At 37.4% G+C, this 26,439-nt stretch overlaps 2 protein-coding genes across 8 annotated transcripts in view; both read right to left on the bottom strand.

Annotated features, from left to right (window-relative positions):
• The window catches only part of LOC120002142 (auxin-induced protein 15A-like), a 47,892-nt gene that overhangs the window by 2,916 nt on the left and 18,537 nt on the right, over nucleotides 1-26,439 (bottom strand). For 2 of the 7 annotated variants that reach the window (XM_038850749.1, XM_038850748.1), the window contains 3 exons: nucleotides 3,163-3,222; nucleotides 2,959-3,068; nucleotides 14-2,319 (listed from right to left, as the gene is read on the bottom strand). In XM_038850749.1, the coding sequence (XP_038706677.1) occupies nucleotides 802-1,104 (303 nt within the window). In that variant the 5' untranslated portion in view covers nucleotides 1,105-2,319; nucleotides 2,959-3,068; nucleotides 3,163-3,222 and the 3' untranslated portion in view covers nucleotides 14-801. Of the gene's footprint in view, nucleotides 1-13; nucleotides 2,320-2,958; nucleotides 3,069-3,162; nucleotides 3,223-4,511; nucleotides 4,642-26,439 lie in introns of those variants that run through there. The other 5 variants (XR_005469119.1, XM_038850747.1, XR_005469120.1 and 2 more) reach the window with 5 other exon arrangements.
• Nucleotides 6,736-7,692, bottom strand: LOC120002538. Its single transcript, XM_038851305.1, has 2 exons — nucleotides 7,306-7,692; nucleotides 6,736-7,257 (listed from the first exon to the last, which is right to left on the bottom strand). Exons 1-2 carry the CDS (start codon nucleotides 7,690-7,692, stop codon nucleotides 6,736-6,738), a joined length of 909 nt encoding a protein of 302 aa, XP_038707233.1.

The raw sequence follows: 26,439 nt of genomic DNA, 5'->3' as shown, positions 1-26,439 counted from the left end.
ACAAAATTGCTGTTACAGGCAATGAATATGTAACTGACCAGATTGTTAAGGATGGCACATAGAAATTGGACTGATTTCTTCAGTATCTTCCCCATTTTTGTTTCACCTCATATAATTAAGCACGACAAGAAGACATTCATGGCCTAATGACATTTCAGCTCATGTGCCTAATGATGTCATGAACCTTAGAGGGCAACCAAATATGAATATTGATACTTCTTTAAGTAAGGGAAAGTATTCATGCCTCGTGATATGTAACCATTCAGAGAAAAAAGAAAAAACAAAGGCATCTTTGTGATATTTAGCTCAAATTACAAATGCAGACTGCAAAGTAACAGGTAAATTCTTGAATCACAAGCAACGGGGAGGTCAACATAAGAGGAATAATAGATCATTTCTTTTCTAGTTTCAGATGGAGAACTTGACCACCGAAGTAGAAGTGTTAGATTAAGAGAGAACCCCAAACCTTATAAATCATCTATGAGCCAACTCATTGTTGCACCATATTCACCACAGCGTCATGTTACCGATTAAGATAGATAGAGATTTCCAGACCAAACTCTAACCCTTGGATAATATTGAGGACAAATAGGAGAACAATTCCAGAGTAGGTCTAAAGAGAGAAGTAAAGAATTACAGAGTCTAGAGAATCAGTTGATCTGATATTTCTAATTCTCAATGAAGAGATTTTGTAACAAACTGCATTTCTATGCAGGAAAAAAGATGAAATAAATTGTTTTGTACATGGTAATGCTAAATGTCTACAAAACTGGTCAGCCTCTTCTATGTCCAAGTACTCTTTCATGACCTGGTTAAGCGATTAGTGATATCAATGAAGATGTCTTCACTGCAAGGAATTGTAAGACCACCCATCGGATGATCAAATCCAAATTCTTCTTCAGCTTGACTGAGCAAATCCAAGAACAAAGGCTGGTTCAAGTATGATACTGGGATCAAAAAACGCTTCTTTTCGTTTTCACCAACATATACTGCAAAGTAGCCCTTTGGAACATCTAAGGCCCCTGGAGCTGCTTGGTTAGCAGTACCGGGAAGATGTCGAAGAGCTTTCTTAGCTTGAACAATACCAGGCAAACGAAAACCCATGCTTAACAAGGGAAAGAAAATCTCTGAATACTTTAAGTTGAAGGAAAAAAAGGCAACTTTTGGTGTTTGAGGATACTAGAACTTGAGTTGCTTGCCAATCCACACACAGACAAGTATATATAGATGAAAGAGCTTATACAAGAACATTTCATCTCTGATCTCTGAGTAATGACCAAGAGGCAAGTAGATAGGGCTCGATGAGGGACAAGGTCACAAGGCAATCACATGCTTTGTTATCCAACTAACCATCAGAAATATAGCAGTCATTGTGCAATGGCATTCTTGTAACAAGCAACAACCCATGTTCCACTACTTCAAGAAACATGCAGGACCACTTGGAGATTTAAAAAGATTTTGTATAGATGAAGTCCATTAGCTAGTATTCAAACATGTCTGCTACACTTTTCCAGGGTGATATCACCACCACATGTGATATTATCTGATAAGATAACAATGCAATAAAACAGATTTGACAGACTTGGCCATTTCACTCAACTCAAACCAGGAAACAGTTATTCAGATAACCTAATGCAATGTCCATAAAAAAGCCGGCCTCTCCATTTTTGGCATGAATGTTCCTAGGACTAGATAGAATAATTGTTGAATTATATAACGGTAAAGTAGAGGTTATGAGCAGTGAACTAATATGGATAAGGGCATCAAGTCGATAGACAGGCCATCATGATGTTCACATGAAGTGTGCTCATATATCAGTCCACATCACAGCCCACCTAAACACGTAGCTAAGTGAATGATTAATGATATTTTTCAGGGTCCCTTTCGGTAGATCTACAGCATTCCAAGCATTAGTACTGGTATGCCCAGCTGATGTTTAAAGGTTAACCAAGTGGATTTGGTACTTGGTTTGCCCGCTGACCTATATGGTACATATCCATTACTCACTATGGCAAGAATAACAATCAGTTAAGTATTGTTGTAGTCAATGCCACTGATTGATATTGTTAGTTTCACACTTTTTCACAAACAACAAGCCGTTTTCGGCAAGAAACTACTGGATTCCACTTGAAATTAGTAGAGCAACCGACGGAAAAAAAAAGGGGTAAATATGGATTCTTACACTGTAAAGCAACTGGCATGCAGCAGTGCCATCACAGATTACTGAGGCTGGAAATGAAAAAGAAATACCACGTCCAAAATCAATCTCTCCGGCACTTGTTGCTATAAACAGCCCGCCAAACAAAGTTTGTCAATGCCCTATTTAGAAAACAAAATTGTGTTGGAGTTCCACATCGGCTGAGAATGATCTTGGTGACTTGTATAAATAAGGGTACACTCCCACCCTCTATTAGGCCTTTTAGGGGTGGACAATGGAGGCCCAAAATGTTAACAAATTGCTGTTACAGGCAATAAATATGTAACTGACCATATTGTAAAGGAAGGCACATAGAAATAAGACTTATTGATGCTTCTTTAAACAATTGTCTGATAATATACCATGATCTATATGTAAAGGAAAACTACCCATGCAGACCTCATGATGTAGAGAGAACAATGAGTGATCATTTACAGTTTCTCTTACCAGCAGTTCTACTTCTATGGAAGACCAAACATATACTACTCAGATGCTCTACGGAGTAGACTTTTGAAGGTTAGCCAAGTGGACCTGGTACTTTGTTTCAACTTTCAACGGCTAAACCAATAGGGGGACATGCCTGCTACTAATATGTCATGAACAATAATGATTTTTTTTAAGTATTGTAATCAATAGGTAGCTCTGCCACTTTTTCACAAAAACAAACTATGGGATTCCACTTGAAATTGACGGAACTGAAGGAAACAAGGTAAATATGAGTCTTACAGAGTAATGTATATGAAATGCAACTGGCATCACACCTTATGATTGAGGCTGGAAATGAACTGCAATAACTTCCCCGTCCAGAAACACCCTCTCCAGCATTTCATGCTTTAGACCATCTGCTTGCCAAACAAAGTCCACCAACACCCTATTTGGAGAAAACAAAATCACTTTCACGAGCAATGATGGTATCTTGGTTACTCAGTAATCACTGCTCTAACAGTACTCAATAGATTACTTACTGATTCAGATCAAGTGAAGACTGATACTATTAGTAGCTCTATGAAAGAGAAGGAAAACAACTGCAGAATTTGAAGAAAAATAATATTCATGATTAGTGGATCTGGTACTTCAATCTTTCAAAATTTGATAGTTACAAACTGCACTTCTATGCTGCAAAAAGATGAAACAACCTTGGACAAACTGTTTTATCCTATTCTGTCTATGACTCCATGTAATGTTTTTACAACATATTCGAGCGACAAGTGATATCAATGAAGATCCGTTCATTGCAGGGAATTGTTAGACCACCCATCGGATGATCAAAACCGAATTCTTCTTCAGCATGACTGAGCAAATCCAAGAACAAAGGCTGGTTCAAGTATGATACTGGGATCACAAAACGCTTCTTTTGGTTTTCTCCAACATACACTGCAAAGTAGCCCTTCGGAACATCTATGGCCCCTGGAGCTGCTTGGTTAACAGTACTGGGAAGATGTCGAAGAGCTTTCTTAGCTTGAACAATACCAGGCAAACGAAAAAAGGTAACTTTTGGTGTTTTGAGAATACTAGAACTTGATTTGCTTGCCCAATCCACACACAGACAAGTATTTATAGATGAAAGAGCTTATACAAGAACACGTGATCTTTGAGTAATGACCAAGAGGAAACTAGATAGGGCTCTGTGAGAGACAAGGTCACAAGGCAATCACATGCTTTGTTATCCAACTAACCATCAGAAATATAGCAGTTATTGAGCAATTGCATTCTTGTAACAACCCATGTTCCACTACTTCAAGAAACATGCAGGACCAATTGGAGATATAAAAAGATTTTGTATAGATGAACACCATTAATTTTAGTACTAGCTAGTATTCAATCATGTCTGCTATACTTTTCCAGGGTGATATCACCACCACATGTGATATTATCTGATAAGAGAACAATGCAATAAAACAGATTTGACAGACTTGGCATTTTCACTGAACTCAAACCAGGAAACAACTATTCAGATAACCTAATCCACTGTCCATAAACAAGCCGGCCTCTCCATTTTTGGCATGAATGTTCCTAGGACTAGATAGAATAATTGTTGAACTATATAACGGTAAAGTAGAGGTTATGAGCAGTGAACTAATATGGATTAGGGCATCTAGTTGGTAGATAGGCCATAATGATGTTCACATGAAGTGTGCTTATATATCAGTCCACATCACAGCCGACCTAAACATGTAGCTAAGTGAATGATTAATGATATTTTTCAGGTCCCTTTCGGTAGACCAACAGCATTCGAAGCATTAATACTGAAATTTCTCCATCTTAAATTTCTTCAAAATATCAACTGCATATTTCTTTTGGGATAAGAAAATACCTGAGCTACTTTGATGCACTTCCATGCCTAGAAAATACTTCATCAAACCAAGATCTGTCATCTCAAATTCATGCTCCATTTGTGACTAGAACACTTCCACAGCTGCAAGATCATTACCAGTTACCAGAAAATCATCAACATAAAGTGAAACAAGAAAGCGTTCATCACCACCTTTCAGATACAAAGTAGCCTCGTTATTGCTCCTCCTAAACCCTTGACTAAGTAGGAAAGAATCAATCCTACTATACCAAGCTTTTGGAGCCTGTTTCAAACCATAAAGTGCCTTGTTGAGCTTAAGCACCAGATTTTCATTACCTGCCATTTCAAACCCTTCAGGCTTCTCAACATAAATATCTTCTTCTAACATACTGAGGAAGGCTGATTTCACATCCAAATGATAAATTTTCCAGCCAAAATAAGCTGCAAGTGTAATGAGGAGTTTCACTGTATCATGCCTTGCTACAGGAGCAAAAGTGTCAAAATAATCCACCCCTGCTTCCTGAGCATAGCCTTTAACCACAAGTCTGGCTTTGTGTTTAAACACTGAGCCATCAGGATTCAATTTGACCTTGTAAAACCACTTGACCCCAATAACATTTCTGTCCTTAGGTCTTTCAGTAAGTCTCCAAGTATCATTCTTCTCTATCATATCCAACTCCTCCTTCATAGCTTGCCTCCACTCACAGAACTTTGCAGCTTCAACATAGCTAGAAGGCTCCACAGTAGCAACATTACATTGCTCATAAATCTCTGCCAATGACTTCATTTTCTTAGTAGTTGAACTATTATCGTCAGTATTATCAGAATTCTCCAATTGAGAATCACTGTCTGGAGCACTACCACTGCCTATGTCAGACACTTGCAAAAAACCAGTTTCTTTCTCAACTTTCTTATTCTCCCAATCCCAATAGGCTTACTCATCCACAATTACATCTCTGCTCACTGTAATTTTCTCTGTTTGCAAATTATAAATTCTGTATCCCTTGGATTGAGCAGCACAACCCAAGAAGATTCCTAATTCAGCCTTTTGATCCAATTTGCTCCTGTTTACTGTAGGAACATGACTATAACATATTGAACCAAATATTCTCAGATGTTTGGCAGAAGGTTTTACTCCCAACCAAACTTCAATAGGGGTCATCTCCTTCACTGAGCTAGTAGGAAGCCTATTAAGCAAATACACTGAGGTGTACACAGCTTATGCCCAAAACTATTTTGGAAGCCTTTTACCTGCTAACATGCATCTGGCCATCTCCATAACAGTTCTGTTCTTCCTCTCAGAAACCCCATTTTGCTGGGGTGTATATCTCACTGTTAACTGATGAGCAATTCCCAATTCTTCACAAAATTGATCAAATGCTTCTGAATTATATTATGTTCCATTATCATATCTAATACTTTTAATCTTCTGCCCACTTTGAGCTTCAACCATACTTCTGAATTACTTGAACACAGAGAACACTTGAGCTTTACTTGAGATGAAGTAGACCAAAGTCATCCTTGTAAAATCATCTATAAAGAGCACAAAATATTTATTCTGGCTCAAAGATGGCATACTCATTGGTCCACACACATCTGTGTGGATCAATTGTAATTTCTCAGTTGCCCTCCAGGCTGAATTCACAGGAAAAGACTGCCTATGAAGCTTCCCAAACTGACATTCATTACAAACATGACCACTGACAGTAGAGACAAACATATCCCTCACCATATGTTGATCACAAGCTTGCTTCAGAGCCTTAAAATTGAAATGCCCATATCTACTATGCCACAACATAGAATCATCTGCCTTCATAGTAAAGGCACCATGACTAACAGATTTAATATGCAAAGGAAAATAGTTCTCCACCATTTTAACCTTTGCGTTTTCACCACCAGTAGGTGCAAATATAGTGAAACAAAAATCACCAAGTAAAAGAGTATAACCCTTTTTCATCATTTGTCCAACACTGAGAAGATTTCTATTTAACTGAGGTATCAACAGCACATCAGAAATAAATTTAGTACCTTGCTTGGTACTGATTGTAACAGCGCCCTTCCCCTCAGCTTGCACTACATCTCCATTACCCAGCTTCACTTTGGTTCTCACTGATCGGTCAAGTGAAGTAAACATAGCAATGTCCTTGGCCATATGACTAGTGCAGCCACTGTCAATGAGCCAAGTACTCAGATCAAGAACCTTTGAATTGCCCACAGCCATGAACAAGTGATCCTTCACTCCCTGCTACGGGTTACTCGAATAATGTGCCTCTTGTGAGCCTGTACTAGCTGACTGACCCGGATTCTGCTTCAGTCTGCAGTATTTTTCAATATGCCCCAGCTTCTTGCAAATCTTACACTGAGGTCTCCCATATTTCTGCCAACAAGTCTTCTCAGGATGATTAGTCTTGTTGCAGTGAGGGCAAGGTGGAAACTTGCCTTGACTTTTCTTAGTTTGATCACCAGTACTAGAATTCTCAGGGGATTTTCCCTTCCTAGATTTATCACTAAATTTTTTCTTGCTTTCCTTTGAGCTAGAGCCTTGCTTCCCTTTGTGCTTAATCTGAAAAGCACCTTCTGTCACCTCTTCTGATTTCCTGGAAAACCTCATTTCTTGAGCTTGTAGTTTACTACAAAGCTCTGTAATGGAAAGCTTGGTCAAGTCACATGACTCCTCTATGACAGACACCTTAGCCTCAAATCTGTCTGGCAGGCTAATAAGAACTTTCTTAACCACCTTGTAGTCTGAGATTACTTCACCATACAACTTCATTTGATTAACAATTTCAATCAATTTAGCTTAATAATCCCTCACAGTTTCTGCATCTTTCATCTTCAACATTTCAAACTCTCTTTTTAGAGTCAATAATCTTTGCTGCCTTACTCTCTCACTCCCTTGAAATTCTTCTTGTAACTTACACCAAGCTGCCTTAGCACTTTTAATCGCAACAATTCTGGGAAAGATAATTTCATGAATTGCAGAGTGTAGAAAAATTAGGGCTTTGTAATTCTTTTGCCACAATTCATTATGATCTTTAATTTGTTGAACTGTAGGATCATCTGGGAGTGAGGAAGAATCATACCCATCCTCAATCAAATGCCAAAGACCATGGGCCATGAAGAAAGACTCCATCCTTGCTGCCCAAAAGTCATAGTTTTCTCCCTTGAAAACGGGAGGAGGAGGAAGAGATGAAGCAGACATCACAACAAAAAAGGAAAGAAGCTTACTTCAAGAGTTTGCACAAACTGATTCACCACAGGTCCACAAAGAAACACTGCTTCGATACCAACGTTTACACACACAGAAATCAAGTTCCCAACACACAGAATTCCAGCTCCAATCTTGTCTTGAACTCTGGTGGCATCAACACAGCTTCAGTCTTCAATCTTGATAACTGATTGCAAACACAGACCACCTCCCAGCTAACTAGCAATGACTAAGCCAGCAGAAATACAGCTTCACACTCACAGATTAAGACAAGAGTAAGAATGAGAATCAAGAAATCACCACAGTATCTCACAGGAGCACACACACATATTTTTTCCAAAAGAGTACACCGTCTCTTACAAAATACAACTTTCCAAAATAAGAAACCTAGATATTTCTTCTAGATTGCTTATCTGGCAGCACTACAAACACATATTAAAAAAACTATAGAACCATGTGACATGGCAGTCCACACAAGCTAACATAATACAACACATAGTCAACAAGACCAACTTAAACTATTAACACAACTTATGTCTAGGCTTATGTCTCAGCCCTAACAGATTCTTACCCTGTAAAGCAACTGGCATGCAGCATTGCCATCACAGATTACTGAGGCTGGAAATGAAAAGAAATATCAGGTCCAAAATCAATCTCTCCGGCACTTGTTGCTATAAACAACCTGCCAAACAAAGTTTGTCAATGCCCTATTAAGAAAACAAAATTGCTGTTACAGGCAATAAATATGTAAGTGACCATATTGTAAAGGATGGCACATAGAAATAAGACTGATTTCTTCAGTACCTTCCCCATTATTGTTTCACCTTATATAATTAAGCACAACAAGAAGATAGTATTCCTGGCCTGATCAGCTTAGGCCTGGGACTGGGTCGGGTCGGTTGGTTATCAGCCAATTATCGGCCCGACCCGACAAACCGACTTTTAAGGATTTTTAAAACCATTATCGGCCCGACCTGTATGGGTCGGGTGTTGGATGGCAACCGACAAAGTCGGTTGCAATATGGGTCGGTTGTTGGTAACAACCGACCCTATACAATTCTGATTCTCATTCTGTCATTCATATTTGTAATTCTGTATATCAATATATGAGTGTATATGTATATCAAACTACTGAAAAAGTCTGAAGTAAATCAAATAATCAAGAATTCAAGATTCAAAATTATCAAATAAATAATAATCAATGGAAAATCATATAAAAACACAAAAAAATTATAAAATAGTTAACTACTTAACTCATAAACTTAAGAAATTAATTGATTAACAACTAACAAGACCACACTTCAAATTGTCCATTGTCCAATGTCTACAAATCACATTATCATTCACAAATCATAATGAAACATTGCCACCAGTAGTAGGCACTAGGCAGTACCATAGTAGCACCATAAGCATTCATAATCCAAAATTCCAAATCCATAATAATGAATGACAATCCAATAATCCATACTTCCAAGTTCCAATTCCATATGCATAACATAAAGTCATAAACAAGTAAATGCAAATGAGAAAATCCCATAACTCTTTGAATCTGCAAGGCATCAAAAAGTCTGTAACTCTACAAACTTGCAAAGTGCATCAAGCAACCAGCAAGGCAGCGGCCCAAACTAATCCAGCAAGGCTAGGCAGCAACCACAAGTCCACACTCCACACTGGCACAGTCTACAGCAAAATAACTTGTAACCACCAACCAACAAGGCAACAAGTAACAAGTAACAACTACAAAGCCTACAGAGTACATACTACAAGGCAGAAGCGAAGGCATCAAGCCAACCAACAATCCCATAATGAACTAGGCAATAAACAAACAACATTAAAAACACTAAAACAGAGCCAGAACAAAAACTCCAGAGTGCAGAATTCCACATCCAGCAGCTTCACTCTCCAACAGCCAGCAGCTTCACTGTAATCATAATAGCATAACATTTAGAAGTATTAAGGTAATGCAGAGTGCATAGCGCAGACAGATTACAGAATGCATACAGATTGCATATTGTAGTGCAGAGTGCAAACAGAGTACAGATTCCAGACACAGACAGTAGTGAGCACTGAGCAGATTATGATTTATGGGCATTATGCAATAATTGGAGGTTGGAGCAGTTTATAATGTTTAGTACCTTAGGTGGTGGAACCTTGTACGAATGTATCATTTGTATAAGCAGCTGAAGTACTACCACCAATAGGCGTTCCTCGAAGATTTTGAGTTGATAAAATCTCTGCAATTTCATAAATCAAAACATTAATGAATTCATATATCTCTAATTACATAAAAGGGCAAATAACAATGTAAAATTGTAAATGGATAAAGTATAAAAGGGTACCTTGTTCAACTTCTTCCAAGGTTGCATAAAGCTCTAGTTGAAGATAAGTTGGATCCTTGTAATAGCTAAATCCATCCGCCCTAAGCCAATCACTTGTGCATACCAATGCCTCCACCGTTCTAGGAGTTAAACAACTCCTAAAAGGATCCACAACCCTTGATCCCACACTAAATGCACATTCGGATGCCACACTAGAAACTGGCATTGCAAATATGTCCTTGGCGATCTTAGCTAAAATTGGGAATCTACCCGACTCTGCTTTCCAATAAGGTAAAATTTTGAACTTATTCTTCTTAACCTCCAAGTGAGGTTCATGCAAGTATCTATCAACCTCATCATTTAATGCAACAATTTGATTTTCCCTTAGAGATTGATGATATAACATATCATCCTCATCCTCATCTTCATCATCACTACCCTCTTCATCTCCTTCATCACTATCACCAACATTTTCACCATCAATTGGTTGATTTCTTCTAGGAATAATCTCTCCATACTCTCTAAACATGTCATGAAGCATTTTTTTTACTTCATCTTGTATCTTTTTCACCAACTCACTATCTATCCCCGCCTTATTTAGTTGGAAACCCAAATAAGGCAGCTTGTATCTTGGATCAAGAACAACCGCAAGATAAATAAAACGATTCACATTCTCCCAATTCCCCCAATATTTTTCAAACTTTTTTTTCATGTTTGCTGCCACCTTATGCAATGTATCATCTTGTGGCTTCATCATCGCCTTATCCAATACCATTTGAATATTCAACAATTGTTTGAAGACCAAGTGCGCGGTGGGTGTTTTAGAAGCACTCAATTTGAGGGTTGCTTCATAAAACACATTCAAATACGAGACAAACTCCTTGGCATTCATCCAATCCATAGCATCCGGGCACCTAGTGTTCTTATGGTCCTTGAAATAGTCTTGGAACCCCGAGTCTAATACACTCAACATGTCAAACACCTTGGAAAACTTCAAAGCTTGCTCCAACATAAGATATGTGGAGTTCCACCTAGTACAAACATCCATGCATACAATTGGCAGCCCTCCTATACCTTCATTATGAGCAAATTCTCTAAATTTCTCTAATCTTTGTGGCGATGATCTTACCCACTTAACCGCCAATCTAATTCCTTCAATTGACTCAGACAAGACATTCATACCATCTTGTACAATCAAATTCAGAATATGACAACAACACCTCATATGCAAATAAGCTCCATCTAACACAACTCCCTTACTCCTAACAAGCCTTCCTTTTAGAATGTCAATGGCCTTGTCATTGGCCGATGCATTATCCACCGCAATTGAAAAAATTCTCACAATACCCCAATCCCCCAACAAACACTTCTCTAAAGCTGTAGCTATGGTTTCACCCTTATGGTTGGCAATTTGACAAAAGGAGAGTATTCTTTTGTGCAAATTCCAATCATCATCCATAAAGTGGGCCGTGAGCACCATATAATTAATATTTTGTATGGATGTCCAAGTGTCTGTAGTGAGAGACACTCTTGTACCACCACACAAGATACTTCTAAGCTTTGCCTTCTCCTCTAGGAACAATTTCATGACACCTTGTGCCATTGTCTTGTGACATGGAACAAGAAATTGAGGGTTTAAAGCTTGACAAAAAGCTCTAAACCCGGCTCCCTCTACCATATTGAATGGGAGCTCATCTATCACTATCATTTCTATAAGCTTCTTCTTAGCATATTCTTTATCATAGTGTAATGGAACAAGCTCACCTTTGGGGTCTTTTGTCAATAATGGTTGCTTGGGATCACCTTTGTCCTCCCTAACTGGAGATTCCGAGCAAGATTTAAACACGTGATGCCTCATATTAGTTGTTCCATGACTTTTTGATCCACAAGGATACTCCTTCGTCTTGCAATAATTACAAACCGCCATCGGAGGTATAACATAAGAGCCATCTTCTCTCTTCTTGTAATGGAAATGCTTCCACACTTCAGACTTCTTTTTTCCAGGCTTAAAAATGGCTTCTTGTGTAAGTGTTGGTTGAATTGGCTGAGTTGGGTCAGTTGGTCGATTTGGCTGAGTGACACTTACTTGAGACTGCTGCTGAGTAGGTTGATGTTGAATAACTTCAGGTTGAGAGATTGATGCCCTTGGGGCTCGTCGCTTCGTCATTCTAATTTCTGTATAAGCATTAAAAGATTCACTGATTCAGAACAAGAACAATTGGAATTGTTCACAGAAGTGCAGAACACTGACTGAAGAACGGGTAAAAAATAAAATTGAAATATGCTGAACAATTGGATTTGGAGTTTGGAGTTCGGACATCACAGATTCACACAAGTTAGAACACTTACTGATTCAAATGAACATTACAAAAGCAAGCAAAAAAATCAAAAACCTAATCAAATCAACCTACTGAATTATTTTTTTGTAAACAAAATCTGCTCAGTTTTGACTTTTGATCCCTAATCGAACAGAGTACAGACATGCAACAAGCAAAGTAGTAAATAGCATTATAGTAGATTAGTAGGCTAATCCAAAGTCCCAACTCAAGAGTCCCAAATCCACATACAATCCCTAACCCTAGATTAGTAAATCCTAATCCCTAATTCAAAAACGCAAAACAAAATCATATAGAGTTAGAGAATAGAGATTAGAGAATAGAGTGTACATAGAAATAGAATCATCAATCTCATATATAAGCCTTACGTACGGTTACTTACATGAGTTAAGTCACAGAAGGGAATCAAGAGATTCGAATTGAGAAGCTTCCTTGCGGGACGAAGACAGAGTGAGACAGAGACTGAGGCTTATCTTCGATTCTTCTCTATCGTTTTGCATTGTTGCTTCTAGGGTTTTAGAATTGAGATTGAGATCAAATAATACGAGAGACTGAGTGAGAGTTATTCGTGAAGACTGAAGATGTGAAAGTGACTAACACACTGAGAATGAGAATGTTTGAGGGGCCAATAAAATATTGGGCTTGGGCAGTGGCAGTGGCATTTGGGCTATTGATGTTTGTGTTTTGGGCCATTTAACTAATTTAACTATTTAAGGGCTTCTGGCCCAATTTCATTAAATTCTCAGTTGGCCGATAATATCGGCCAATCGACAGTTGAGTATTATAAAAAACCATCAACCGACCCACATATGTATGGGTCGGTTGCCATTACCGGCCCGAAACTGTGGGTCGGTTAACGATACAATACCGGCCGGCCGATAATGGGTCGGTTAACCGATAATGGCCGATAATTCCGACCCAGTCCCAGCCCTAGATCAGCTCATGTGCCTAATGATCATATCATGAACCTTAAAGGACATCCAAATATGAATATTGTTGCTTCTTTAAACAATTGTCTGATAATATACCATGATCTATACGTCAAGGAAAACTACCAATGCAGACCTCATGATATGTACCATTCAATAAAAAAAGAAAAACTACGGCGTCTTTGAGTTATTCAGCTCAAATCACATCTGCGGATTGCAAAGTAATTGGTAAATTCTTGAATCACAAGCAACAGGGAGACCAAAATATGAGAGGGGAAAAAATAGAGTATTCCTTCCTAGTTTCAGAGGAGAACTTGGACCGCAAAGCTCTAGGCAGAAGTAGAAGTATTAGATTAAGAAGAACTCAATCCTTATAAATCATAAATGAGCCAACTCATTGTTGTTTGGTTGAGATTACAATGCAATAATGTATATTCAAAGACTAGAGGTCCGCATGACTTTGTTCTTCTGGGCCGTCTCTGTAGTACTTAGCCCAAAAAATACGCCTTACAGTGTGAGAGGTACTTGGCCTTGGTATATATGTCACTCGATTAGGTATCAATCTGATGTGGGATAATGATGATGACATTACTTTAGCGATTAATTAAAGCTTTCCACTTTTATGGTGGTTTTTATGAAAAAGAAAACAACATTGTGTCCATATATTAATAACCAACGAAGGTTATCATCAGACCAACTATGCTACGCTACAAAATTGCGTGAAGACAGTGGGAGTGATAAGGTGGTTAGAGAGACAAGAATGCTATTACGCACATGGTCGGGTCAATATTTCAAGTGAATGTCTGGTACAAAATACAACGTAACTAGCTCATGTCAAATGATATATCCATGCAAACAAACATTACTTCAGATTAAACGCTGTGTTGATCAACATATATCTTCAGTTGGCAACAAAAGTCACACTACACTCAATTCTTATCAGAACAAACAAAAACTGATAAAAAGTCTAGCAGACGACCTCATCTCTTAACTTCATCTCTTGAGATAATGACAAGGGTAGACACCAATTAATGTTACCTGATACAGTTCAACATTCAAAGATCTTTACCAACATTATCATCTGCTTTACCTCTTCAACAAAAGGATAAAGATGAATATGATGTTGTCTAGGTTGTTCAGTTCAGTACAATCAATAATATATCTCAGTTTAGTTTTTTTATTTGGTATGAGAGGAGGTTCAAATTCTTTCTTACTTCTTCAAAACAACGTTCAAACACCTTTCTTTCTATCCTTCCAAGACACAAAGTCCGCAAATAAAAATCCTTCTTTCTTCTTCAACAAAAACATTCCAACACTCTCACTCTATCCTTCCAAGACCCAAAAAAAAAAATGGCAACCCATAATATCAATATCAACAATTTCATTACCCAACACTTGGATTCCACCAACTACCCAGCATGGAGGGAAGCCCTTGCAGAGAGTCAAGAGCTAGTTGATCATCTTACAAGTGATGGACCCTCAACAACAATCACAATCAAAAAAACATCAATTCATGATAATTCTGTATCGTTAGATATAAATATACTTTTAGGTTATTTGATTTTTGTTTCGAACAAAAAATATATCATTGGGTTCGTAAGACTAATCAAAACACAAAAAATATTTTTTAAAATTTTAAAAAAAATGTTTTGTACCCAAAAAAAGAATCTTAAAGGTTAGGATATCATTCTTAGACCTCATAAGAGAATTTATATGTATATATATATATAAAAGCCGGCTATATTCAATTTTGTGAAGGAGAAATCAATTATCTCTAACCAATTATTTGGAAAAAAAAATTATGATCTATATTATTTAAAATGTGTTAATTTTTGGTTAGACTATTAATTGGAATCATCAACCAGCTGTGGGTGCTCTTGTTATTGCACCAAAGAGAATGTAAGCAATTTGAATGACAATTTTTTAGGGTGCTCTTGTTAATTATTGCATCAAAGAGAATGTAAGCAATTTGAATGGCAATTTTTTAGGGTGCTCTTGTTATTGCACCAAAGAGAATATAAGCAATTTGAATGGCAATTTTTTAGGGTTGCTCTTGTTATTGCACCAAAGAGAATGTAAGCAATTTGAAATGGCAATTTTTTAGGGTGCTCTTGTTATTGCATCAAAAGAGAATACTAGCAATTGAATGTGGCAAATTTTTTGGAGCGGTGTTGAGCGGTCATCAAAAGAGAGTCAATCAATTCGGCAATATTGTTTTGCTTTCTTGGTTTCACATTATTTTATGAATAATATTATTTATTATTAGTATTTATAATACTATTATTAGTTGCTTTGGCTTTTTATGAGTGACATTGACAATTCAATTTTTTTATTAATCAATCTAGCTGGATTTATACAGCAAAATGGCAGAATAATAGATTTAATTTTTAAAGATAATCAAATTAATTCAAATGAAGACGATGCCAATTTGAAGCTAGGCATTCAGTGTTTCAACATAATTAGTGGAAAGACTTCACTTGTTATATCACTCGATGATTATAAACTATATATACAAGATTTAAAAAGTTGCGACATATATAGTTCCAATTTGTATATATGGTATAAATCCTCAATTATTGTGTAGTGCAAATTCAAAAGAAAATACAAAGCCATAATCTCCTCCTTATTAATTAAACTTAATATACTTGAGGAGTATAAAGACATAATTACTCTTCTTTTAAGTTATAGAGAGTAACATAACATTGAAGGGGCTTCCAGATGCTACATTGCCTCGCAATTTACTCTAGTGAAAGAAACCTTTTTATTTTGGAGGTCGAATTCCACTTGAAAGTTCACTTGTGCCATACTTCCAAATATCGAAAGATTATCATTTGGGACTATTGTCATACAAACCACATCACCAAGACATTGCATAAATGTGTGGATAGGTAGTAGATGAATGTCTGCATCTTCAAAATGGAACACCATTTTTGGGAGGTCGTTAAGTCTAATAGATTTGGTAATAACACAATTTAAATTTTCCCGGTGGATTTTTATTGGGGTACCATCGATTGCATTTTTAACAATGGTTTCGAGATATTGTATAGGCTTGAGTGTAACATTGTAAGAAAAGTTCCAGAATCTATCATGATATGTTTACCTCGACGATGACCTGTGATTGCTTTATTCTCCAATGCTAATACCTTCAAGACTGACATAGTAGTGATTAGGAGGATGTTTAAATACAATTGGAGTTGAAACAACCTCTACCCCAGAAATCATTCTCCCGCTCCAAATCTCAACTTATTAGTTTTCTTTGAAGTGATGGGAACTAAGCAATAGGAGAATTTGGATTCTATTTGAGATTCAATTGAGAAACTAACGATAATACTCCTGCTCGAGGCCAACAATACCTTGAAATTACTATTCCTCCATATAAGTAATGTTCTATACTACATCCGAACACTACTCCGTGAAAAGGATGTGATCCATGTGTAGTGAGATTTAAATGGAAAGTTTCCTGCCTAGGATTCCTGACGTATATGAACCATCCGAGTAAGAACGATCATATTCGCAACTCTCTGAGTCCCCAACATTTCTATTGCCCAAAGCCTTGCAAATCTGGGTTATAAGAAACATTTGATAGGTGGATGAACTTGGGGATAAAAGTGGTGTGGCTTATAATCTTGAGAATATTTTACCATATGAGACTACTTCCGGTGTCAGCAATCAGATGGAATGCAACGGGTGGGGATCCAATATAAACCTCCATGAAATAGGACTTGATATTCAGTGAGCGATGACACATATTGCTTATCATCAATAGCATAGATGCGCGAAGAAAGTTGGCTCGACTATAGGAACGTAGCGCAACCTTTCTCATCAGCTCATATGGAGTTAGAGAAGAGTTATAAAGTGGAGATAGTGGCGAATCACGATGAATAAGATCAACGTTGAAGTTGATGTTTTTCCCTTTTGTAAGAGATTGAATCAAAATATGGAATAAGAAAATAATGAAAAAAAAGGATGAGTGATTGATGCATTGCTAAGTATTGAAAGGTGCATAAAAGAACAAATAAGATGTTTTGCTGTTTTGTGCGACAAGTGGTGTATATATAGAGATAATTTGGTGTTGTTTAATCATTTTTAAGATGATGTCATTTAGCATAGAGACAGTGATTGATAATTGGTATCAACGAAAACCTACCCACGACAGCCCATCAAGGGATCCCTTGTGCGTGCGTGATAAATACGGCAATGCTAAATGTCCCAACAATTTTTGTCTTAACCCTTCTCAATTCTATGTGAAATGCATTTCACATAGGATTCTACATCAGCATTTTGGCTCTATATAACCATCCCAAAATGATATGTGTCCATAATTTTGGTGTCCATAATTATCCATAATCTAGGTGACATGAGGAGAAGTGTGGGGGGCCATTTTAATAATTTTATATTAAAATGACCCCCTACACTTCTCCTCATGCCACCTTGATTATGAAAAATTATAGACATATAGTGCTTCCGATAACCATCCGCTCTCTCTCTATTCTCTTTCCCCCTTTCTCTCTCCTCCCTCCTCTCTCCTTTTCTCCCTCCCACTCACGAGACAACCACCACCACTGTAGCTCTTCCAACAAACGATCTCATATTTGAACTCCACTCGTCGAGACGCACCTTACCCACCTATTTTCTGACCAGATAGCTATCGAATTCCGACCGGAGCAAATCATTGTGTTTAAAAATAATGTAATTTGTTGATCCAGACACCTAGCCACCTTCAGTAACGTGTCCAACCACTTCAAACAACAATGTAACTTTTTGTCCTTTTTTTTTGGCATATTTTGGAAGTTACGTTGTATTGAAAACAATGTAACACTGTATTTGACAACCATTTGAATGAATATGTTTTTGAGACAATGTATCCACCTTGTTATTCTTGATTAGTTTGTCGACTATTTTTTCCTCTAGCTTATATTTGTCTATTCTTAAAATTACATTGGTACGAAAACAATGTAATTGTAAGTCTGTATCGCAAAAACAATGTAATCACAGGTCTATATGGCAAAAGACAATATAATAACATGTTTGTGTAGCAAAAAAGAATGTAAATTGATTTTACTACTTTATCTCAAAAACATGACAAAATAAAAGACCAACATAAAAAGTGAAGGCAATCCAGCAATTGGTTGATTCTATGTTCATTCTCACCAATTCACCAATGGCACCTATTACGGCAATACCCTATTAAAAAACAAGGTCCTTATCAATTTGCCGTTTGGTGTGAATAAAGCCTTGCGTAAGTACTCACCAATAACATAGAATTTTTTTCATAGTAGGAAATTTGGTCCTAGGGCTAAATTTATTTCTCTGTCTTTCTCTAGAATTTGAATATATCATTTCTTAATAGAAATTAAAAAAATATATATATATTCTCTTTGAAAAGAAATTGAAAGCTTAAATCACGTGCTTAATTTGTTTTGCCATTACGAAGTTGCCTTCTTATCTCCTACTAATCGTATTCAATAGCATAAGCATCCAAAATTTAATTTGTTGATGTCTCCAATGGTTTAAGCAAAATACAAGGCTTAAACCAACTTTGGGAGGTCAAGTGAAGTTGAAACAACTTCCTTTGCTCTTATTCCAAATCTCAACGTACTAGTTATTACAGGTTAATGTCATCATTGACCACCGAAAAATGGTCAATGTTCCAATTTGACTACTGACTATCAAATTGTTCCAAATTGGCCACTGACACTTCAATTTGTGCCAATTAAGCCACCCAAATAGAATTGGACAATTTTGACTAATCAACCTGCCAACTGACACTTTAGTTTGTGCCAATTATTTGGAGAGAGAGAATGTTTTAAAATTATGTTTAAGAAAAGAAAAAATTTAAAAAAATTTTAATTGCATAGGCAAGTGTGAAAAATTATTGTGTGGTCCGACTACACTACGTGGCATGTTGATGTGATATGCCCGAACCAATAAAATCATTATACATTAGTTGTTAGTGACACCTCAAGGGTAGGTGGCATGCCATCCTAAATTATATAAGTTTAAGGACCCGTAGCACTACCGTTCTAACCATCTACCGTTTTGTTTTGAACCAACCTCCTTAACCGATAAGTGATCCCGAACTAGAGGGTCATAACTGAATTCTTCAGCTTTGACTGAGCAAATCCAGGAACAATAAAACTTCAAATTTCAGCTCAAACATTGTATCTCCATTGAACGAGTTAAAAAGGGCAGCCATGAGAATTTAAGCACCAAGGTTAACCAGAAAACATATCCGAAATTCAGAACCCATCATGCAACATTATAATGGTATTGTACAAGATGATGTTTTTACGTAAAATAAGAAATCAATAGCAAACAACAATGGTGCATAAGCCTCCCGGTAGTGGGCAGGGTCGGGAGATACAAGATGTATGCAAATATTATCCCATATAATATGTGGAGAGGCTATTTCCAAGAATTGAACCACATATTCGCCTGTAAAAAGAGAAATCAATAACCATGTATAGAGTGAACAACGAGTGATCATTTACAGGTTCTCTTACCAGCAGTTCAACTTCTATGGAAGACCAAACATATACTACTCAGATGCTCTACGGAGTAGACTTCTGAAGGTTAGCCAAGTGGACCTGGTACTTTGTTTCAGCTTTCAACGGCTAAACCAATAGGGGACATGCCTACTACTCAATATGGCATGAACAATGATTTTTTTTTAAGTATTGTAATCAATAGGTAGCCTGCCACTTTTTCACAAAAACAAACTATGGGATTCCACTTGAAATTGAAGGAACTGAAGGAAACAAGGTAAATATGAGTCTTACAGAGTAATGTATATGAAATGCAACTGGCATCACACCTTATGAATGAGGCTGGAAATGAACTGCAATAACTTCCGTGTCCAGAATCACCCTCTCCAGCATTTCTTGCTTTAGACCATCTGCTTGCCAAACAAAATCACTTTCACGAGCAATGATGGTATCTTGGTTACTCAGTAATTACTGCATTATTCTCCTCTAACAGCACTCAATAGATTACTTACTCATTCAGATCAAGTGAAGACTGATACTATAAGTAGAAAGAGAAGGAAAACAACTGCATAATTCGAAGAAAAATAATATTCATGATTAGTGGATCTGGTACTTCAATCTTTCAAAATTTAATAGTTACAAACTGCACTTCTATGCAGCAAAAAGATGAAAAAACCTTGTACAAATGTTTTATCCTATTCTGTCTATGACTCTATGTAATATTTTTAAAACCTATTCAAGCGCGACAAGTGATATCAATGAAGATCCGTTCATTGCAGGGAATTGTTAGACCACCCATCGGATGATCAAAACCGAATTCTTCTTCAGCATGACTGAGCAAATCCAAGAACAAAGGCTGGTTCAAGTATGATACTGGGATCACAAAACGCTTCTTTTGGTTTTCTCCAACATACACTGCAACGTATCCCTTCGGAACATCTATGGCCCCTGGAGCTGCTTGGTTAGCAGTACTGGGAAGATGTCGAAGAGCTTTCCTAGCTTGAACAATACCAGGCAAACGAAAACCCATGCTTAACAAGAGAAAGAAAATCTCCGAATACTTGAAGTTGAAGGAAAAAAAAAGGTAACTTTTGGTGTTTTGAGAATACTAGAACTTGATTTGCTTGCCCAATCCACACGCAGACAAGTATATATAGAAGAAAGAGCTTATACAAGAACACGTGATGTTTGAGTAATGACCAAGAGGAAACTAGATAGGGCTCTGTGAGGGACAAGGTCACAAGGCAATCACATGCTTTGTTATCCAACTAACCATCAGAAATATAGCAGTTATTGAGCAATTGCATTCTTGTAACAACCCATGTTCCACTACTTCAAGAAACATGCAGGACCAATTGGAGATATAAAAAGATTTTGTATAGATGAACTCCATTAATTTTAGTACTAGCTAGTATTCAATCATGTCTGCTATACTTTTCCAGGGTGATATCACCACCACATGTGATATTATCTGATAAGATAACAATGCAATAAAACAGATTTGACAGACTTGGCATTTTCACTCAACTCAAACCAGGAAACAACTATTCAGATAACCTAATCCACTGTCCATAAACAAGCCGGCCTCTCCATTTTTGGCATGAATGTTCCTAGGACTAGATAGAATAATTGTTGAACTATATAACGATAAAGTAGAGGTTATGAGCAGTGAACTAATATGGATCAGGGCATCTAGTTGGTAGACAGGCCATCATGATGTTCACATGAAGTGTGCTCATATATCATTCTCACATCACAGCCCGCCTAAACTGTAGCTAAGTGAATGATTAATGATATTTTTCAGGTCCCTTTCGGTAGACCAACAGCATTCGAAGCATTAATACTGAAATTCTCTATTTCATAAATTTCTTCAAAATATCAACTGCATATTTCTTTGAGATAAGAAAATACCTGAGCTACTTTGATGCACTTCCATGCCTAGAAAATACTTCATCAAACCAAGATCTGTCATCTCAAATTCATGCTCCATTTGTGACTAGAACACTTCCACAGCTGCAAGATCATTACCAGTTACCAGAAAATCATCAACATAAAGTGAAACAATAAAGCGTTCATCACACCCTTTCAGATATACAAAGTAGCCTCGTTATTGCTCCTCCTAAACCCTTGACAAGTAGGAACGAATCAATCCTACTATACCAAGCTCTTGGAGCCTGTTTCAAACCATAAAGTGTCTTGTTGAGCTTAAGCACCAGATTTTCATTACCTGCCATTTCAACCCTTCAGGCTTCTCAACATAAATATCTTCTTCTACACACCATTGAGGAAGGCTGCTTTCACATCCAAATGATAAATTTTTCCAGCCAAAATAAGCTGCAAGTGTAATGAGGAGTTTCACTGTATCATGCCTTGCTACAGGAGCAAAAGTGTCAAAATAATCCACCCCTGCTCCTGAGCATAGCCTTTAACCCACAAGCCAGCTTTGTGTTTAAACACCTGAGCCATCAGGATTCAATTGACCTTTAAAACCACTGACCCAATAACATTTCTGTCCTTAGGTCTTTCAGTAAGTCTCCAAGTATCATTCTTCTCTATCATATCCAACCCTCCTTCATAGCTTTTCCTCCACTCACAGAACTTTGCAGCTTCAACATAGCTAGAAGTCTCCACAGTAGCAACATTACATTGCTCATAAATCTCTGCCAATGACTTCATTTTCTTAGTAGTTGAACTATTATCATCAGTATTATCAGAATTCTCCAATTGAGAATCACAGTCTGGAGCACTACCACTACCTATGTCAGACACTTGCAAAAAACCAGTTTCTTTCTCAACATTCTTATTCTCCCAATCCCAATAGGCTTACTCATCAACAATTACATCTCTGCTCACTATAATTTTCTCTGTTTGCAAATTATAAATTTTGTATCCCTTGGATTGAGCAGCACAACCCAAGAAGATTCCTAATTCAGCCTTTTGATCCAATTTGCTCCTGTTTACTATAAGAACATGAATATAACATATTGAACCAAATATTCTCAGATGTTTGGCAGAAGGTTTTACTCCCAAACAAACTTCAATAGGGGTCATCTCCTTCACTGAGCTAGTAGGAAGCCTATTAAGCAAATACACTGAGGTGTACACAGCTTATGCCCAAAACTATTTTGGAAGCCTTTTACCTGCTAACATGCATCTGGCCATCTCCATAACAGTTCTGTTCTTCCTCTCAGAAACCCCATTTTGCTGGGGTGTATATCTCACTGTTAACTGATGAGCAATTCCCAATTCTTCACAAAATTGATCAAATGCTTCTGAATTATATTATGTTCCATTATCAGATCTAATACTTTTAATCTTCTGCCCACTTTGAGCTTCAACCATACTTCTGAATTTCTTGAACATAGAGAACACTTGAGCTTTACTTGAGATGAAGTAGACCCAAGTCATCCTTGTAAAATCATCTATAAAGAGCACAAAATATTTATTATGGCTCAAAGATGGCATACTCATTGGTCCACACACATCTGTGTGGATCAATTGTAATTTCTCAGTTGCCCTCCAGGCTGAATTCACAGGAAAAGACTGCCTATGAAGCTTCCCAAACTGACATGCATTACAAACATGACCACTGACAGTAGAGACAAACATATCCCTCACCATATGTTGATCACAAGCTTGCTTCAGAGCCTTAAAATTGAAATGCCCATATCTACTATGCCACAACATAGAATCATCTGCCTTCATAGTAAAGGCACCATGACTAACAGATTTAATATGCAAAGGAAAATAGTTCTCCACCATTTTAACCTTTGCTTTTTCACCACCAGTAGGTGCAAATATAGTGAAACAAAAATCACCAAATAAAAGAGTATAACCCTTTTTCATCATTTGTCCAACACTGAGAAGATTTCTATTTAACTGAGGTATCAACAGCACATCAGAAATAAATTTAGTACCTTGCTTGGTACTGATTGTAACAGCGCCCTTCCCCTCAGCTTGCACTACATCTCCATTACCCAGCTTCACTTTGGTTCTCACTGGTCGGTCAAAGTGAAGTAAACATAGCAATGTCCTTGGCCATATGACTAGTGCAGCCACTGTCAATGAGCCAAGTACTTAGATCAAGAACCTTTGAATTGCCCACAACCATGAACAAGTGATCCTACACTCCCTGCTGCGGGTTACTCGAATAATGTGCCTCTTGTGAGCCTGTACTAGCTGACTGACCCGGATTCTGCTTCAGTCTGCAGTATTTTTCAATATGCCCTAGCTTCTTGTAAAACTTACACTGAGGTCTCCCATATTTCTGCCAACAAGTCTTCTCAGGATGATTAGTCTTGTTGTAGTGAGGGCAAGGTGGAAACTTGCCTTGACTTTTCTTAGTTTGATCACCAGTACAAGAATTCTCAGGGGATTTTCCCTTCCTAGACTTATCACTAAATTTTTTCTTGCTTTCCTTTGAGCTAGAGCCTTGCTTCCCTTTGTGCTTAATCTGAAAAGCACCTTCTGTCACCTCTTCTGATTTCCTAGAAAACCTCATTTCTTGAGCTTGTAGTTTACTACAAAGCTCTGTAATGGAAAGCTTGGTCAAGTCACATGACTCCTCTATGACAGACACCTTAGCCTCAAATCTGTCTGGCAGGCTAGTAAGAACTTTCTTTACCACCTTGTAGTCTGAGATTACTTCACCATACAACTTCATTTGATTAACAATTTCAATCAATTTAGCTTAATAATCCCTCACAGTTTCTGCATCTTTCATCTTCAACATTTCAAACTCTCTTTTTAGAGTCAATAATCTTTGCTGCCTTACTCTCTCACTCCCTTGAAATTCTTCTTGTAACTTACACCAAGCTGCCTTAGCACTTTTAATCGCAACAATTCTGGGAAAGATGATTTCATGAATTGCTGAGTGTAGAAAAATTAGGGCTTTGTAATTCTTTTGTCACAATTCATTATGATCTTTAATTTGTTGAACTGTAGGATCATCTGGGAGTGAGGAAGAATCATACCCATCCTCAATCAAATGCCAAAGACCATGGGCCATGAAGAAAGACTCCATCCTTGCTGCCCAAAAGTCATAGTTTTCTCCCTTGAAAACGGGAGGATGAGGAAGAGATGAAGCAGACATCACAACAAAAAAGGAAAGAAGCTTACTTCAAGAGTCTGCACAAACTGATTCACCACAGGTCCACAAAGAAACACTGCTTCGATACCAACGTTTACACACACAGAAATCAAGTTCCCAACACACAGAATTCCAGCTCCAATCTTGTCTTGAACTCAGGTGGCATCAACACAGCTTCAGTCTTCAATCTTGATAACTGATTGCAAACACAGACCACCTCCCAGCTAACTAGCAGTGACTAAGCCAGCAGAAATACAGCTTCACACTCACAGATTAAGACAAGAGTAAGAATGAGAATCAAGAAATCACCACAGTATCTCACAGGAGCACACACACATATTTTTTCCAAAAGAGTACACCGTCTCTTACAAAATACAACTTTCCAAAATAAGAAACCTAGATATTTCTTCTAGATTGCTTATCTGGCAGCACTACAAACACATATTAAAAAAACTATAGAACCATGTGACATGGCAGTCCACACAAGCTAACATAATACAACACATAGTCAACATGACCAACTTAAACTATTAACACAACTTATGTCTAGGCTTATGTCTCAGCCCTAACAGATTCTTACCCTGTAAAGCAACTGGCATGCAGCAGTGCCATCACAGATTACTGAGGCTGGAAATGAAAAGAAATATCAGGTCCAAAATCAATCTCTCCGGCACTTGTTGCTATAAACAACCTGCCAAACAAAGTTTGTCAATGCCCTATTAAGAAAACAAAATTGCTGTTACAGGCAATAAATATGTAAGTGACCATATTGTAAAGGATGGCACATAGAAATAAGACTGATTTCCTCAGTACCTTCCCCATTATTGTTTCACCTTATATAATTAAGCACAACAAGAAGATAGTATTCCTGGCCTGATCAGCTCATGTGCCTAATGATCATATCATGAACCTTAAAGGACATCCAAATATGAATATTGTTGCTTCTTTAAACAATTGTCTGATAATATACCATGATCTATATGTCAAGGAAAACTACCAATGCAGACCTCATGATATGTACCATTCAATAAAAAAAGAAAAACTATGGCGTCTTTGAGTTATTCAGCTCAAATCACATCTGCGGATTGCAAAGTAATTGGTAAATTCTTGAATCACAAGCAACAGGGAGACCAAAATATGAGGGGGAAAAAATAGAGTATTCCTTCCTAGTTTCAGATGGAGAACTTGACCGCAAAGCTCTAGGCAGAAGTAGAAGTATTAGATTAAGAAGAACTCAATCCTTATAAATCATAAATGAGCCAACTCATTGTTGTTTGGTGAGATTACAATGCAATAATGTATATTTCAAAGACTAGAGGTCCGCATGACTTTGTTCTTCTGGGCCGTCTCTGTAGTACTTTAGCCCAAAAAATACGCTTACAGTGTGAGAGGTACTTGGCCTTGGTATATATGTCACTCGATTAGGGTATATCAATCTGATGTGGGATAATGAATGATGACATTACTTTAGCGGATTAATTAAAGCTTTCCACTTTTATGGTGGTTTTTATGAAAAAGAACACATTGTGTCCATATATATTAATAACCAACGAATGTCATATCATGACCAACTATGCTATGCTA

This window comes from Tripterygium wilfordii, chromosome 7 (assembly GCF_013401445.1).
Source record: "Tripterygium wilfordii isolate XIE 37 chromosome 7, ASM1340144v1, whole genome shotgun sequence".
Classification (NCBI taxonomy): Eukaryota; Viridiplantae; Streptophyta; class Magnoliopsida; order Celastrales; family Celastraceae; genus Tripterygium; species Tripterygium wilfordii.
This window is presented reverse-complemented; position numbering and strand designations above follow the sequence as displayed.